At 36.2% G+C, this 12,176-nt stretch overlaps 1 protein-coding gene across 9 annotated transcripts in view; it reads left to right on the forward strand.

The window, feature by feature from the left end:
• FRY (FRY microtubule binding protein) overlaps nucleotides 1–12,176 on the forward strand; it is a 230,182-nt gene that overhangs the window by 152,018 nt on the left and 65,988 nt on the right. For 8 of the 9 annotated variants that reach the window (XM_057410413.1, XM_057410416.1, XM_057410415.1 and 5 more), the window contains 9 exons: nucleotides 1,038–1,293; nucleotides 1,571–1,760; nucleotides 2,533–2,657; nucleotides 2,850–2,907; nucleotides 6,055–6,146; nucleotides 6,351–6,523; nucleotides 8,437–8,597; nucleotides 9,036–9,146; nucleotides 11,134–11,288. In XM_057410413.1, the coding sequence (XP_057266396.1) occupies nucleotides 1,038–1,293; nucleotides 1,571–1,760; nucleotides 2,533–2,657; nucleotides 2,850–2,907; nucleotides 6,055–6,146; nucleotides 6,351–6,523; nucleotides 8,437–8,597; nucleotides 9,036–9,146; nucleotides 11,134–11,288 (1,321 nt within the window). Of the gene's footprint in view, nucleotides 1–1,033; nucleotides 1,294–1,570; nucleotides 1,761–2,532; nucleotides 2,658–2,849; nucleotides 2,908–6,054; nucleotides 6,147–6,350; nucleotides 6,524–8,436; nucleotides 8,598–9,035; nucleotides 9,147–11,133; nucleotides 11,289–12,176 lie in introns of all 9 variants that reach the window. The other variant, XM_057410407.1, reaches the window with a different exon arrangement.

A 12,176-nucleotide genomic window follows, 5' to 3' on the forward strand; every position in this document is an offset into this window, starting at 1 on the left:
GTGCTCTTTCCAGGAGTAGGAAGGGCACTTCGAACTGATGGTGAAGTCAGGCCACTGTACAGCTGAAAACAATAAAGTTGAGGGATCAGAAACTGAGCAAGTAAGAGAAAATCTCACTCTGCAACCCAGGAAAATTCATCTGAAATAGCAAAACCTGGGTTTGTTACAGTTTCTGTAGGTGAAGGTTTGGATTTTGTGCAAAGCAAATGCGTTGTCTGTGTATCTGATTTCTGATAAGTACAGCAAGTAGTGGTAATTTAATGATTACTTCATAACAGTGGATTCAGGATGCAGACAACTATTACTTTCTATTTGAGGTCTCATAAGTGAATAATAAGGATGCAAAAATATGTGTGTTTAAAGTTTTCATTTCACAGTTGTTTCCTTAGGACAAAATCTAAATTACAGTAGAGAAGTGGTTTGTTGACAAAAGAACCTTACTTGTCACTGAAGATAGCAGGATTTTAAGTGGATTAAGACTGCTTAAGTGCCTGCTTTAGCCTCTTAATTCCTTATAAACATATTCAAACACCCTGATGAATTCTGAAGAATAGTTATTTAATAGCATTGGCATTTCTCATACTTTCATAGCATGCAGGTGTCTTAATCATGGACTAAGGCTCCATCCGTCTGTTCAGACAATGAACATAAGGACAGTCTATACCTATTACATGCTGCAGCATCATGCAAGGGACAGTGGCTTGGTGGTGGCAGCAAGTAGAATACAATAGAAAGTAATATTGGTCTATTGGTCATCATAATCATTAGTTACTGTAGAAAGTTATTGTGCCTATCACAGTAAATAGGAGTTATAAGGAAGAACCAGAGGGGAAATAATGTGGTAGCTCTCATCACTGTTTGTAAAAAGCTTCTCCTGAGTGAAAGGGCAATGTGATGGGAAGCATAAAAATGTTGGTCTAAAAAATCCAGCAGAAGTTGGCCATGGAGCTTGAAAATATAAGCAAGGACTGAGGGGGAACATGGCAGGATATAAATGACTGTAACTTTGGTTTTTTGTCTTCTCTCTCCGTAGACAGCAATCCCATTAACGCACAGCGTGGATTTGCAGTGGCTGGTGGAGTGGAATGCTGTCCTAGTAAATAGCCATTATGATGTGAAAAGTCCTTCCCATGTCTGGATATTTGCACAGTCTGTAAAAGACCCATGGGTTCTCTGCCTCTTCAGTTTTCTTAGGCAGGAGAATTTACCAAAACATTGTCCTACAGCTCTCAGTTATGCATGGCCATACGCTTTCACAAGGCTGCAGTTGATAATGCCTCTTGTGGATCCAAAGTAAGTGGCAATCTGCATTTAATTTTCATTTTGATGGGTTGGGTAATTCTAATGAATTTTTAGTCTCATATTTCAGTATCAGTCCATAAATCCTGCAAGGTACTACCCAGATACTCAGTTTTAAATTTCATAATTGCAACTGCATTGATTTTTCCCATGTTGAATTGAAGCTGGTGGATATGTAGCATGTTTTATTCCTTTTTAAAGTATTTAAAAATACTGTTTAATTAAGACTGGGGAATGATTTTAATAATTTTAATTTCTTTTTAAATTCTAGTATTCCTGTTAATGCAAAGAAAATAAGTACAGCAACCAGTGGAGACAACTATGTTACATTGTGGAGAAACTACCTTATTCTCTGTTTTGGAGTAGCAAAGCCCAGTATTATGAGTCCAGGACACTTGCGTGCTTCAACACCAGAGATCATGGCTACCACTCCTGATGGAACAGTGAACTATGATAATAAGGTAATGCATCCTGTTTCAAAGAGATTATTCATTTAGGAGGGTTCTAAACTGCATCTGCATGCAAAATCTTACTCTGTTGAGGTATTTCAGTTAGGGATTTTTTTTGATATACACAAGCTGCTAAAGGTACATAAATAAATATGTATTTATCTAAATATCTGATAACCCGTATTGACATTATGTGCCAATAAATACCAGCAAAAGCCATGGCATTTTCAAAATACTACCTTTTGTTTGCATTCTGGGTGATGTATATTCAAAATACAGAAGTCCTGGACATATGTGTTGAAGTTAACTCTTGTTGGTCATCCCTGTTCTTTCCTTGTAGAACTCTCCAATCTGTAAACATTATTGTATAATGTTATTGAGCAATAAGGCAGATTTCTGAATAAACATTTTATGCCTGTCAGACATGAGGGAATAATTATATGAAATACAGTTTCGAGTAGTAGCAATCTGAGAGGAGCAATAGTTCCACATATGCAATGACTGGAATATTTTAATGAAACAAGTTAAGTAAATTACAATCATCTGAACGAAAACAAAGAGATTTCCCAGATTTATTTCTTTGTTATGCTTTATTGAGATGATTGTGATGTAGCTAGACCGGTATATTGATAGCCATAATAGTAAAATAATTTCAGCACAATTTTGAAATACATATTGATTCTTGGACAATGGGTTGTGGGGTTTTTTGTTTAAAAAAAGATGTATTTAATTAATATTGATAATTCTGACAATTAAATGTCAATAATTTCTTAATATATTTTAGGCTATTGGAACTCCATCTGTTGGAGTCTTACTAAAGCAGCTAGTGCCTTTGATGAGACTTGAAAGCATAGAAATAACAGAATCACTTGTATTAGGATTTGGAAGAACAAATTCCCTTGTTTTCAGGTACTTCCCCACTTACCATATTCTCAGTTACTTGCCTCTAATCCATATGTGTTATTTTGTATGTAATTTAAATATACTTAAATTTTTATTTGTACTTTAGACATACGGGTTTGTGTATTGAATAAAATATTGATGTTTTCCAGAGGACACTAGATTTTGTCTACAAAGATTATTTTATTTTTTTTTATTTAGGGAATTAGTAGAAGAACTTCACCCACTAATGAAAGAAGCCCTAGAAAGAAGACCAGAGGTTAGTTGGAGAAATTAAATGTAATAGCTTGTTTAAACTGAAAAAATTGATTCAAAAGTAGTAATTCTGTCTCTTTAGAATACAAAGATATATAAAATATACTAAGTAACGAGTTAAGCTCTGCGTGCAACAAGAATTTTATTAATTGTGTATAAGAATATAAAATAATTCCATGAAAACCTAGTGTAATTTAAAGTCTATCAGTGATACAAAATGTGCAGTATAGAAATCCATTCTGAGGAAAAAAAATCCAGTTAAGTATGGAACCTCCTCATATGGAACTTGGATCTATTGGAAATCCACTTTCAATATCTGGAAAAATTACCTTGCAGCACAGCAGGGCTGCAGGCGCATTTCACACCAGTGTTCAGATGTGCTTTTTATTTGCAGGGTAAGCAAGGTCATCTATTTCAACTTCAGCTAAATTTTTTCATTCTAAATACAATAGGTTGACAAATTCATCAGTGTTTTCACCCTCATTGTAGTACTCTCTTTTGTCACAATAAAAAGTGGTGCTAAATGGGCTCTCAACAGATCATCCAATTGGTCTAAGGAAGGATGAACTAGTCTTCTTTCATTTCTGACAGACCTTGTCTTAAACACCTCTGGTGATAGGATCTGTAGCCTCCAGTAAACAGTTTAGTTGCAGGATGTGTCTATGCAGTTAAATGGGAAAGCCATAGAGGGTGCTTGGACCCGAGCTGCCATTCTGCTCAGTTTTCCCTCCCTGTCTCAGTTTTGGACCACTCTCTTCCAAACTGCCTCAGCTGCTTTTGTTCTGGTATGCTTCCCCTTATCCTCTACATATCTCCCTGTGTGCAGCAGCCTATGGGCCAAGCTGCTGCAGCACAACCCTCAGGTCAGAGCAGGCAGTTTGTGATAAGGAAACAGGCAGTCACAATGCCTTGGGCCAGGGAAGCATTGCATAAATCCTGCTAGGCAGCATGGACAAAGCCAGCCTTCTTAAGATCTTCTGGAGCACTGTGAATATGGGGCAGCCTGCGTTACTTGCCTTTAGGGCCAAAGACCCTGTCTCTTGTTTACTAATGTAGACACAGGCATTGTGTCCATGCAGCCAAGAAGTCTGCACAGTTGCATACAGAAAGTGATGTTGTTGATTTAATACTGTCCTCTACCCAGGCTTGTTTACTTAGTTTTCAAGCGGTTTCAAACTGTGTGTTCACTATTCTGTCCTCCGCAGCAGTTTCAATAAGGTATCATCATGGTAACCTGGTGCGTTGTCCCCATCTGCCAAGTCTTTGGTACAGAAGGCATGCAGAGAATGGTGGTCAAGAAGTTAAATCATAAATAGATGAACATAGACTCTCAGCAAAACAAAAATTAAGTCACTTGGTGGGTCCTTCACTCAAGTTTTATGTGGACAATTTTTAATAGTTCTGGCAAACATCCACTACTATTTCCACTCTGTGTTGCTTACACTGTGTAACACCTCAGTTCACTTGTATGCCTTCCATCCCTGTAAAAGTCATTGATTGGAATGAAGATCACTTGTTTTGATACTGGGCAGAAGTAAATTAATACACATTAGCACAGCCTCTTGCCTCTGCATTTCTCCCTTTGCACCACTGAAGACAACTTAGACTTTGAAAGGCTTTTTCTGGAGATACACATTTCCATTCTACCCTCAGGAAAGTAATCAAGAGGATGTAGAGGTTTACAGTATGCTGTAGGAGCAAATTTAGCACCTGGAAATGTTAGTAGAGCAATATGGGAACAAGAGACTGGAATTTTAATTTCTGTATTCATCCTGATACGAAGAAACTGGGCCACCTGCCTGCAAGCAGCACCACCAGTAAACCCAGGAGTGACTGCATGGGTCATGTAGCTCTAGAGAGCATGGCAGGACTCCATGGCAGCAGGCAGCTATCCAGCACATCAGAAATAGCATCCTTGAACTGACATATGCTATGACTAGAAAGAGGATTACCAGCACAGCCAAAAACTGCAGGGGTAAACCAAGATGGACATTATGCAAGGTCCACCATGTGGGCACTGACACAGAGCTTGTCAGATGGCCTCTGACACCATTCCAGGAGGCAGCTCTGCCTGTTGAACACTGCGTTACAATAAAAATGCCTTTTTCTCTACATGTGCTTCATGGAACCTTTAAGGCGTAAAGGGAGAAAAACAGGGCTCTGAATAGGACAAATCAAGGCATCATGATTTGAATAAAAGCTTTGTCTAGGATGCTGCAGGCTGCCAGTTCTGGGTGAGAATACCACGGAAAGTATCATTTTCTTCTCACAGACATCTACCAGCTATAGGAACAGCCAGGGTACTAGATGAGATAAGCCTTTGATCTGACTCAGTATTGCCATTCTTACTTTCTGAAAATGAAAATCTGAGATTTCTCTGAGCTTTTCTTGTTCTGGCAGCAAATTAAGTGCAATAACAGCTTTTTGACCTTCTCATGTTTGTTTTGGCTCAGTGGAGATGCAGGATACAAATAATTCAGTTTAGCAAAGAACAAGCCTTGTTGCATCCACAGCAAAATAGAGGATAGAAGGGCAGATTTGTAGAAGACAATGAGATATAATGAAATGGTTGACAGTGCAGTGCTATTCTATGGGAGGAGTATGATAACTGTGTATACAACCACTGCAGTCAACACATCCAAGAGTGTACTAGAGCGGTGTCTGCTGGGAGATAACTTGAATGTAGCTGCAGTATCACCAAGTTCAAGAATGGCTAATCTAAAATATTTTCCTGGGGTCTGAGTAATCGTTCTGTGCGTTAAAATGCTTCTGGCAACCAACTAAATGATGTTAAGCTAACATGAATGTCTCTTCTACTTGACGATAGCATGGGTTTTTAGCAGAGGAACCTTGAATATTGATTATTTTATATCCAATATTTCATTATTTCATTTCCACATTTTCAATGAGGACTAAGGTAGCTGTTCGAGAATAGTTAAAAAGACAAAAATTTGAGAATATTTATTTCTGTGTCAATGTATAAGCACAGTGTTATGATGAAATATCCAAAAGCAGTCAAGTTCCTTCATGAAGAAAATACTTGAACCGGAATTCTTAAATCTCACTACTGGGCTGACATTTTTGAGGTTACTGGGTTTTTTATATATGCACTTCCACATATGAAAAAATGGTTGTTCTTTTAAATTCCAAGAACAAGAAACGTCGAGAACGCCGAGATCTACTAAGACTACAGTTACTGAGAATTTTCGAACTGCTTGCTGATGCCGGTGTTATAAGTGACAGGTAGGACTATTACTCATCATAAACAGTGATCTTTAAGTTAAATAATTTTCACTGTTTGCAACACTGGGTTTATGTCAGTATGTTCTTTGAAGAATTGTGTAATCAATATATCAAATATGGAGAGATTTTTATGCATTTCTTAAAAAATCTGTCGTGTAACTATATTGATGCTTTATATTAATGTACAACTTTCCTTTGTGCTAGCACAAACGGAGCCTTAGAAAGAGATACATTAGCCCTTGGAGCCTTGTTCTTAGAGTATGTTGATCTGACTCGCATGCTTCTGGAAGCAGAAAATGATAAAGAAGTTGAAATCCTTAAGGATATGAGAGCACATTTCAGTGCAATGATTGCCAACTTGATTCAGTGTGTTCCAGGTATGCTGCTAAATTATCTCAACTTACTATAAAATTGTATTTAATATATATAAGTAATTTTTTATTTCTTTTTCTTCCCTGTGCTTTTTTCACTGCTTGTGAATTGTCATATGACAAATGTAAAGGGGAATGTGGACAAAAATGTGTTCAAAAGTGTAATAAGAGTCATATAAAAACCAGTAAAGCTTGAAGTTTGTAATGTTCATATACAAGAATCACCTCTTTAGAAGCTGGGCAAAGAAATTTTCTGTGACCTCTAGGGTCTCCAGATTTATTTGTCATAAGTCCTTATTTTCTTCCCTTTGACTTTATTATGAAGAGTCATAAACTCGGCCTTGAAGAATGTAGGTAGGTGCAGAAAAAGTACAATATTCAATATAGTGAAAAACTTGCCTAAGGTGTTGTGACTATATCCCGTGTTATCTCACTTCGATTGTATAGCAAAGATTTCTCCAACTCATTTCATGCTTTTTATCTATTGCAAGTTCACTTCAGAAATGTAACGTAATTCCATTAGCAAAAAATAAAAAATAAAGTCTGCTTTAAAGGCCTCCATGTAAGTGCTAGAAGATAAGTTCTGGAGCTTACTCAACCTGTGTAAATCTACTATCTCCAGATCATTTATGACAGGACATAGCAGCATTTGTAACAACAAATACAAAGGAATTCAAAAGAGGAAAAGTAAGGGAATAAATAATGTACAAATGCTTTCATTTAGGTTTCCAACGTGCAAATTTTGTCAAAGTTGCTTTCTGCTATAAGATACATAAAAAGTATATAACAAAATAAGGAAAACAGGGCATGCTATTCTCATTTAAGACAGTAAAAAAAAAAAATTCCTTTGAACTAAGTTAACATTAAGTTCTTAGTTGCTGATATCAAACAAAATACTGAATTTCTTTCCTTTATTTCTCTTCTAAATGATGAACATTAACAATACATTTTTTCTAGTATTTACTTTGCCGTATTTGCAAAGGCCTTCCTCTTTGCAATCATTCTCATATTATACCAGGTATATAACCAAATGACTGCATGTTGTATGCATTTTATACAATGAAACAGCCATGTTTTGAGAGAATACAATAATAAATTATTCATGTCAATAATTCACAGATGTATTTTTTGCTAACAAGACAGCTTTAAAATATATCAATAACTAACAAAGCCATAACATTTAATTCCTAGAAAACATTTATCGTGTCAACATCTATCATCCTTAGCCACTGCTTATATTGATTTGAATTAGTATTGTCTAGTTAGAATTTGTTGGCTTCCAGCACAGTTCCTGGGTGAAAAATAATTGGCCAGTAGCAGTTTGCCAGTCTCTTTAATAAATGTAGTACTGCCTCTGCCATCATGTTTTGCTTAGGGAAGTAAAACGATTGTTTATAAGACTTCTCTTTTTTTACTCCACATGGTTAAGAATTCATAGAAGTTTTTCATTTGCTCACTTAATTTAGCTGTTCAGAAAATATACCACATCTCTGTCATAAAGAAAAGGCACTAAGTTTTTTTTATTTCTTGTCCCTACCTATAATTGTATTAGAATAAGACATACGTGGTTTTTGAGTTTGCATTTAAAGGATTAGAAAAACAAGTAAATATTTGCCAATAAAGGAATTCAAGAGGCAGTGAAAAACCTGATCCTATAATTACTTTCCTGCATGGAAAGGTCAGACATACATGTTTGTAGATCTACACATTAAGTCAGAACTGAAGGTTCTTCGAAATAAGATGCATCTTAATTCATTTCTTTACTTTTTTTAAAGGAGCTTAGATACTTTTGGAGTAAGCATATATTAAATATTTCAGAAAAACTCCCTTTCTGTAGAAATTTGATGTCACCATCTCTGCCACATGGATGTTCATTTAGCATTAACAAATCACAACTATTTCTATTTCTGTTCACTTAGTTCACCACAGGAGATTTCTCTTCCCTCAGCAGAGCTTGAGGCATCACCTGTTCATCTTATTCAGCCAGTGGGCAGGACCTTTCAGTATTATGTTCACACCGCTGGACCGTTACAGTGATAGAAATCACCAGATTACAAGATACCAGTATTGTGCATTAAAGGTATTAAAGTTTCACTGTCAAAAATCTAAATGGTTTTGTACCTTGATTTTTGAAGACTGGGTAAAATGATAAAATGTGTCTTGAAGAATGGGGAAACCGGGCTTCATTCCAAAATCCTTATACTGAGCATTATCTTGAATCCAGTAACACCTATAGCAACATAATTACTGAATTCTAGCAAAATCTACTGTTGGCATTTTCACCATAGATCCCTTCAAAAGAAAACCCAAGTGGCGACATGGACTAGTGTGAGACCTCCCTACCCATGGCAAGGGGGTTGGAACTAGATGATCTTAAGATCCTTTACAACCCTAACTATTCTGTGATTATATATTTCTATGATTCTGTCACTTTTTTAGCCTGGATCTGGGCTCAAGTAATTCTGAAAGGTTAACTCCTGTTACTTTTTTGTGTCACTAAAGTTTCTTGTGTTTTTAGGCCATGTCAGCTGTGCTCTGCTGTGGACCTGTATTTGATAATGTTGGTCTTTCCCCTGATGGGTATCTTTACAAATGGCTTGATAACATTCTGGCTTGTCAAGATTTACGTGTAAGTACTCACCAAAATGCAACACTGATGAATAATTTGAATCTGTGTACCAGGTGAGCGAAGAGTGTATGACTCTGCAAGCTATATATACATTCTATTTTTAGCAGGAAACAATAGCTTTATGCAAGGGTCTAATACAAAGGTATAAGTCATTTAAAAGCATTTAAACAGTAAAAAGAATCACTATTCCTGAAAATATAACATAGGTAAATAATAAGATAAAAAGTTGCCTTATGGCTCAGTGTTGCTTACAACAGAAATTCAGGCTTTTTGTCAGCTGATAAAAAAAGTTGAAAATGGCACAAGATGAAAAATATTTGTATTTCTATTTGGCTTATTTTCACCCACCTGCTTCATGTTTCTGGGGAATAAGAATGTAAAATCCCTTCCTGCTTGGTAACATAGATGCTGGTGAAACAAATCTGAGTGCAAGCTGAGTGGATAGATCTTCCAAAGAAGTCAAGAGGATAAATGATTCAGGAAAGGAAGATTTTGTTTGCTTGTTTTTAAAAACATGTAATAGATTATTGTTGTAATCTTCTCTTCCATTTATTTGAAGATAACTTTTGACTTTGCAACTACCCAGTCATATTTCTGTATTTAGAGCTGATTGGACTAACTCTTTAATTAAGGAGGAGTAGATTGGTGATTTACAGCAGGTAGTTAGAGAACAATGATCTTTCCCTTTGTGGCATCTTGCACTTTGACCTGCTGTTTTCCCTAAATGTCTCATACCAGCACAGGTGACTGTAATTGCTAAAAAATGCTGACAGCAAAACCTAAAGACTTGTGGAGCAGCTAGAGGAAACATGCTGTAGAAATGGCAATTAATTATGAAAACAAGGTTGAACAAATTAGAAGAAGGGATAGCTCCAGAGAATATCTTTCAGAAAATAGATAAGACTTTGGAATGTTGGCAGGGATGGAGCTATGAAGGTATGTGTAAGTGATACGTAGAACTGAAATTCCTATGGATGTGGTAAGCAAACCCACAGAACAAGAGAAAGGAAAAGATACACTTTTCTCCTGACATGGTTTCATTATCATCAACAAATATTATATCATCATGTCTAACTGATCATTGCTGGGGACAAAAATTACTTTTTTTAAAAACTTGAAATGCAATATTTGGATATGATTGGTGAAATTTGTTTCACCCAAGCTAATCACTGTAATTCATGGTTAATCATTGTCACGAAGGACTGTAAGTAAACTACATTGCTTATGCATCTAGTTCAGATTAAGATGAAAGGGATCCTATCTGGCTATTAACATTAAATATCATTTGCAGTCCTACAAGTAGTTACCTACACTTGATGACAGAATATTAGCAGGCATTAGTGTTTAGTGTTCACTACTATCCTCTACTGAAGGAACACAAAGGCACAGTCCACGCCATAGTGGTGCTGTGTTTGTAGTGGTGGTGGTACCAGGATTAAGTGATACAAGGTCCATAGGGAGAGTTATTAGATTGTTTGATGTAGTTGGATTAAACATACAAGTTTTCATAACCTCAAGCTTGAAAAAGTATTATTCTTTGTCTGCCTTGCGTCGGTGTTAGTCAAAAGAAGGATAAACATGAAAATGCGTCACTTTATGAAACCCACATGAAGTATAAAGTAGACACTTAACAAATCAGTTAACCAATACAAATGGAAGCTGCCCAAGAATGCCTATCAAGTATCTCAAATTTTCCAAAGATTCTGCTTTTTTCCATGCTTAATTTTGGAAGCCTCCTTTGAAAATATGTTTCATTCATGTCGTCTTTGTACATGTGATTTTCTTTCAAGTGAGGGGTATTGAAAACTAAGTCACTTTTCAACTCTGCTATCCCTAAAAAGTATTTATTAAAAAAATTCTGATTTCTTTTTCCTTATTTTGGATACTTCATTGTCCCCTTTTTTTGCCTATGTCACTCACAATTGTAGACAATGAACATCCCTGATCTCACCTGATCTCATGTTTTGACATGTATTTGTTTGCTCAGGTTCATCAGCTTGGCTGTGAAGTTGTAGTCCTATTGCTAGAACTGAATCCTGATCAAATCAATCTTTTCAATTGGGCTATAGATCGATGTTATACTGGATCATACCAGCTTGCATCTGGATGTTTCAAAGCCATCGCAACTGTGTGTGGAAGCAGGTATTACTCTTATTAATCTACACTTTCAAAAGTAAAAAACCCTGCAGGTTCAGCTTCTGTTGTTGGTTTTCAGCCAGTCTTTTTTTTTAACTCAGATGGTGTCACTTATGCTACTGTGTCCTAAAAATGAATCTTTCCCATACCTACAGTAAAAACTGGAAGTATGATCTGCATGATTTACTTTGAAGGGAAAGCTTAATTTCTGGCAAGCTGGGATTTTTTATCAATATCCAAAAGATGTTAACAGTTTTTCCTCTATTGTGTATCAACCTGTATAGTGAGGGCACTGTTGAAGCTACTTGTAAAATGAGCAGTAATGCATCTCACTGCTGATGTCTGTCTTTCTACAGGAAGCTGCTTCCCTTGATTTCCTTTTTCTTATTATTTTTTGAACTTAGTGGAAGGAGAGAAGGACGGGTGTATAGATTGCAGGTAGCAGTTGGAATTACACAGAATGTCCCAGGCCACACATGTATTTGCCATTTTTTAACACTAAAATGTCCAAATAGGAATTCTGTAGCAATCCAGGAGCACAGTAGCTCACATACACGATGAGAAGATGATGGTTCAAAATTGAATCAGGTGCATGTACAAATGATGATGAGAAAGCAGAAACTTATTTAGTGGAAATCCAAATACCATGACATGTGAACTGCTTTTCTATCAATATTCTACTTAAGTTAACACTTTAATATGTTTACCCTAACAATTAATATTGACTTTATAGATTGTGGGATTTTTGAAGCAGTATTTCTTGTTTACACTTTGAAAACCATTTTGATAAAACTGTCGAACATCCAGGAATGTTCATGTCGGAGATAGTGTCTTTTTACCAAAGGGACTGTTTTCTTTGTAGTTTGGCTTAAGAAGTACTTTATCGTGGAAATT

The sequence above is a fragment of the Pezoporus wallicus genome, unplaced genomic scaffold, assembly GCF_028554395.1.
Source record: "Pezoporus wallicus isolate ANWC-B61680 ecotype Strahan unplaced genomic scaffold, APGP_CSIRO_Pwel_v1 contig_1876, whole genome shotgun sequence".
In the NCBI taxonomy this organism is placed as follows: Eukaryota; Metazoa; Chordata; class Aves; order Psittaciformes; family Psittacidae; genus Pezoporus; species Pezoporus wallicus.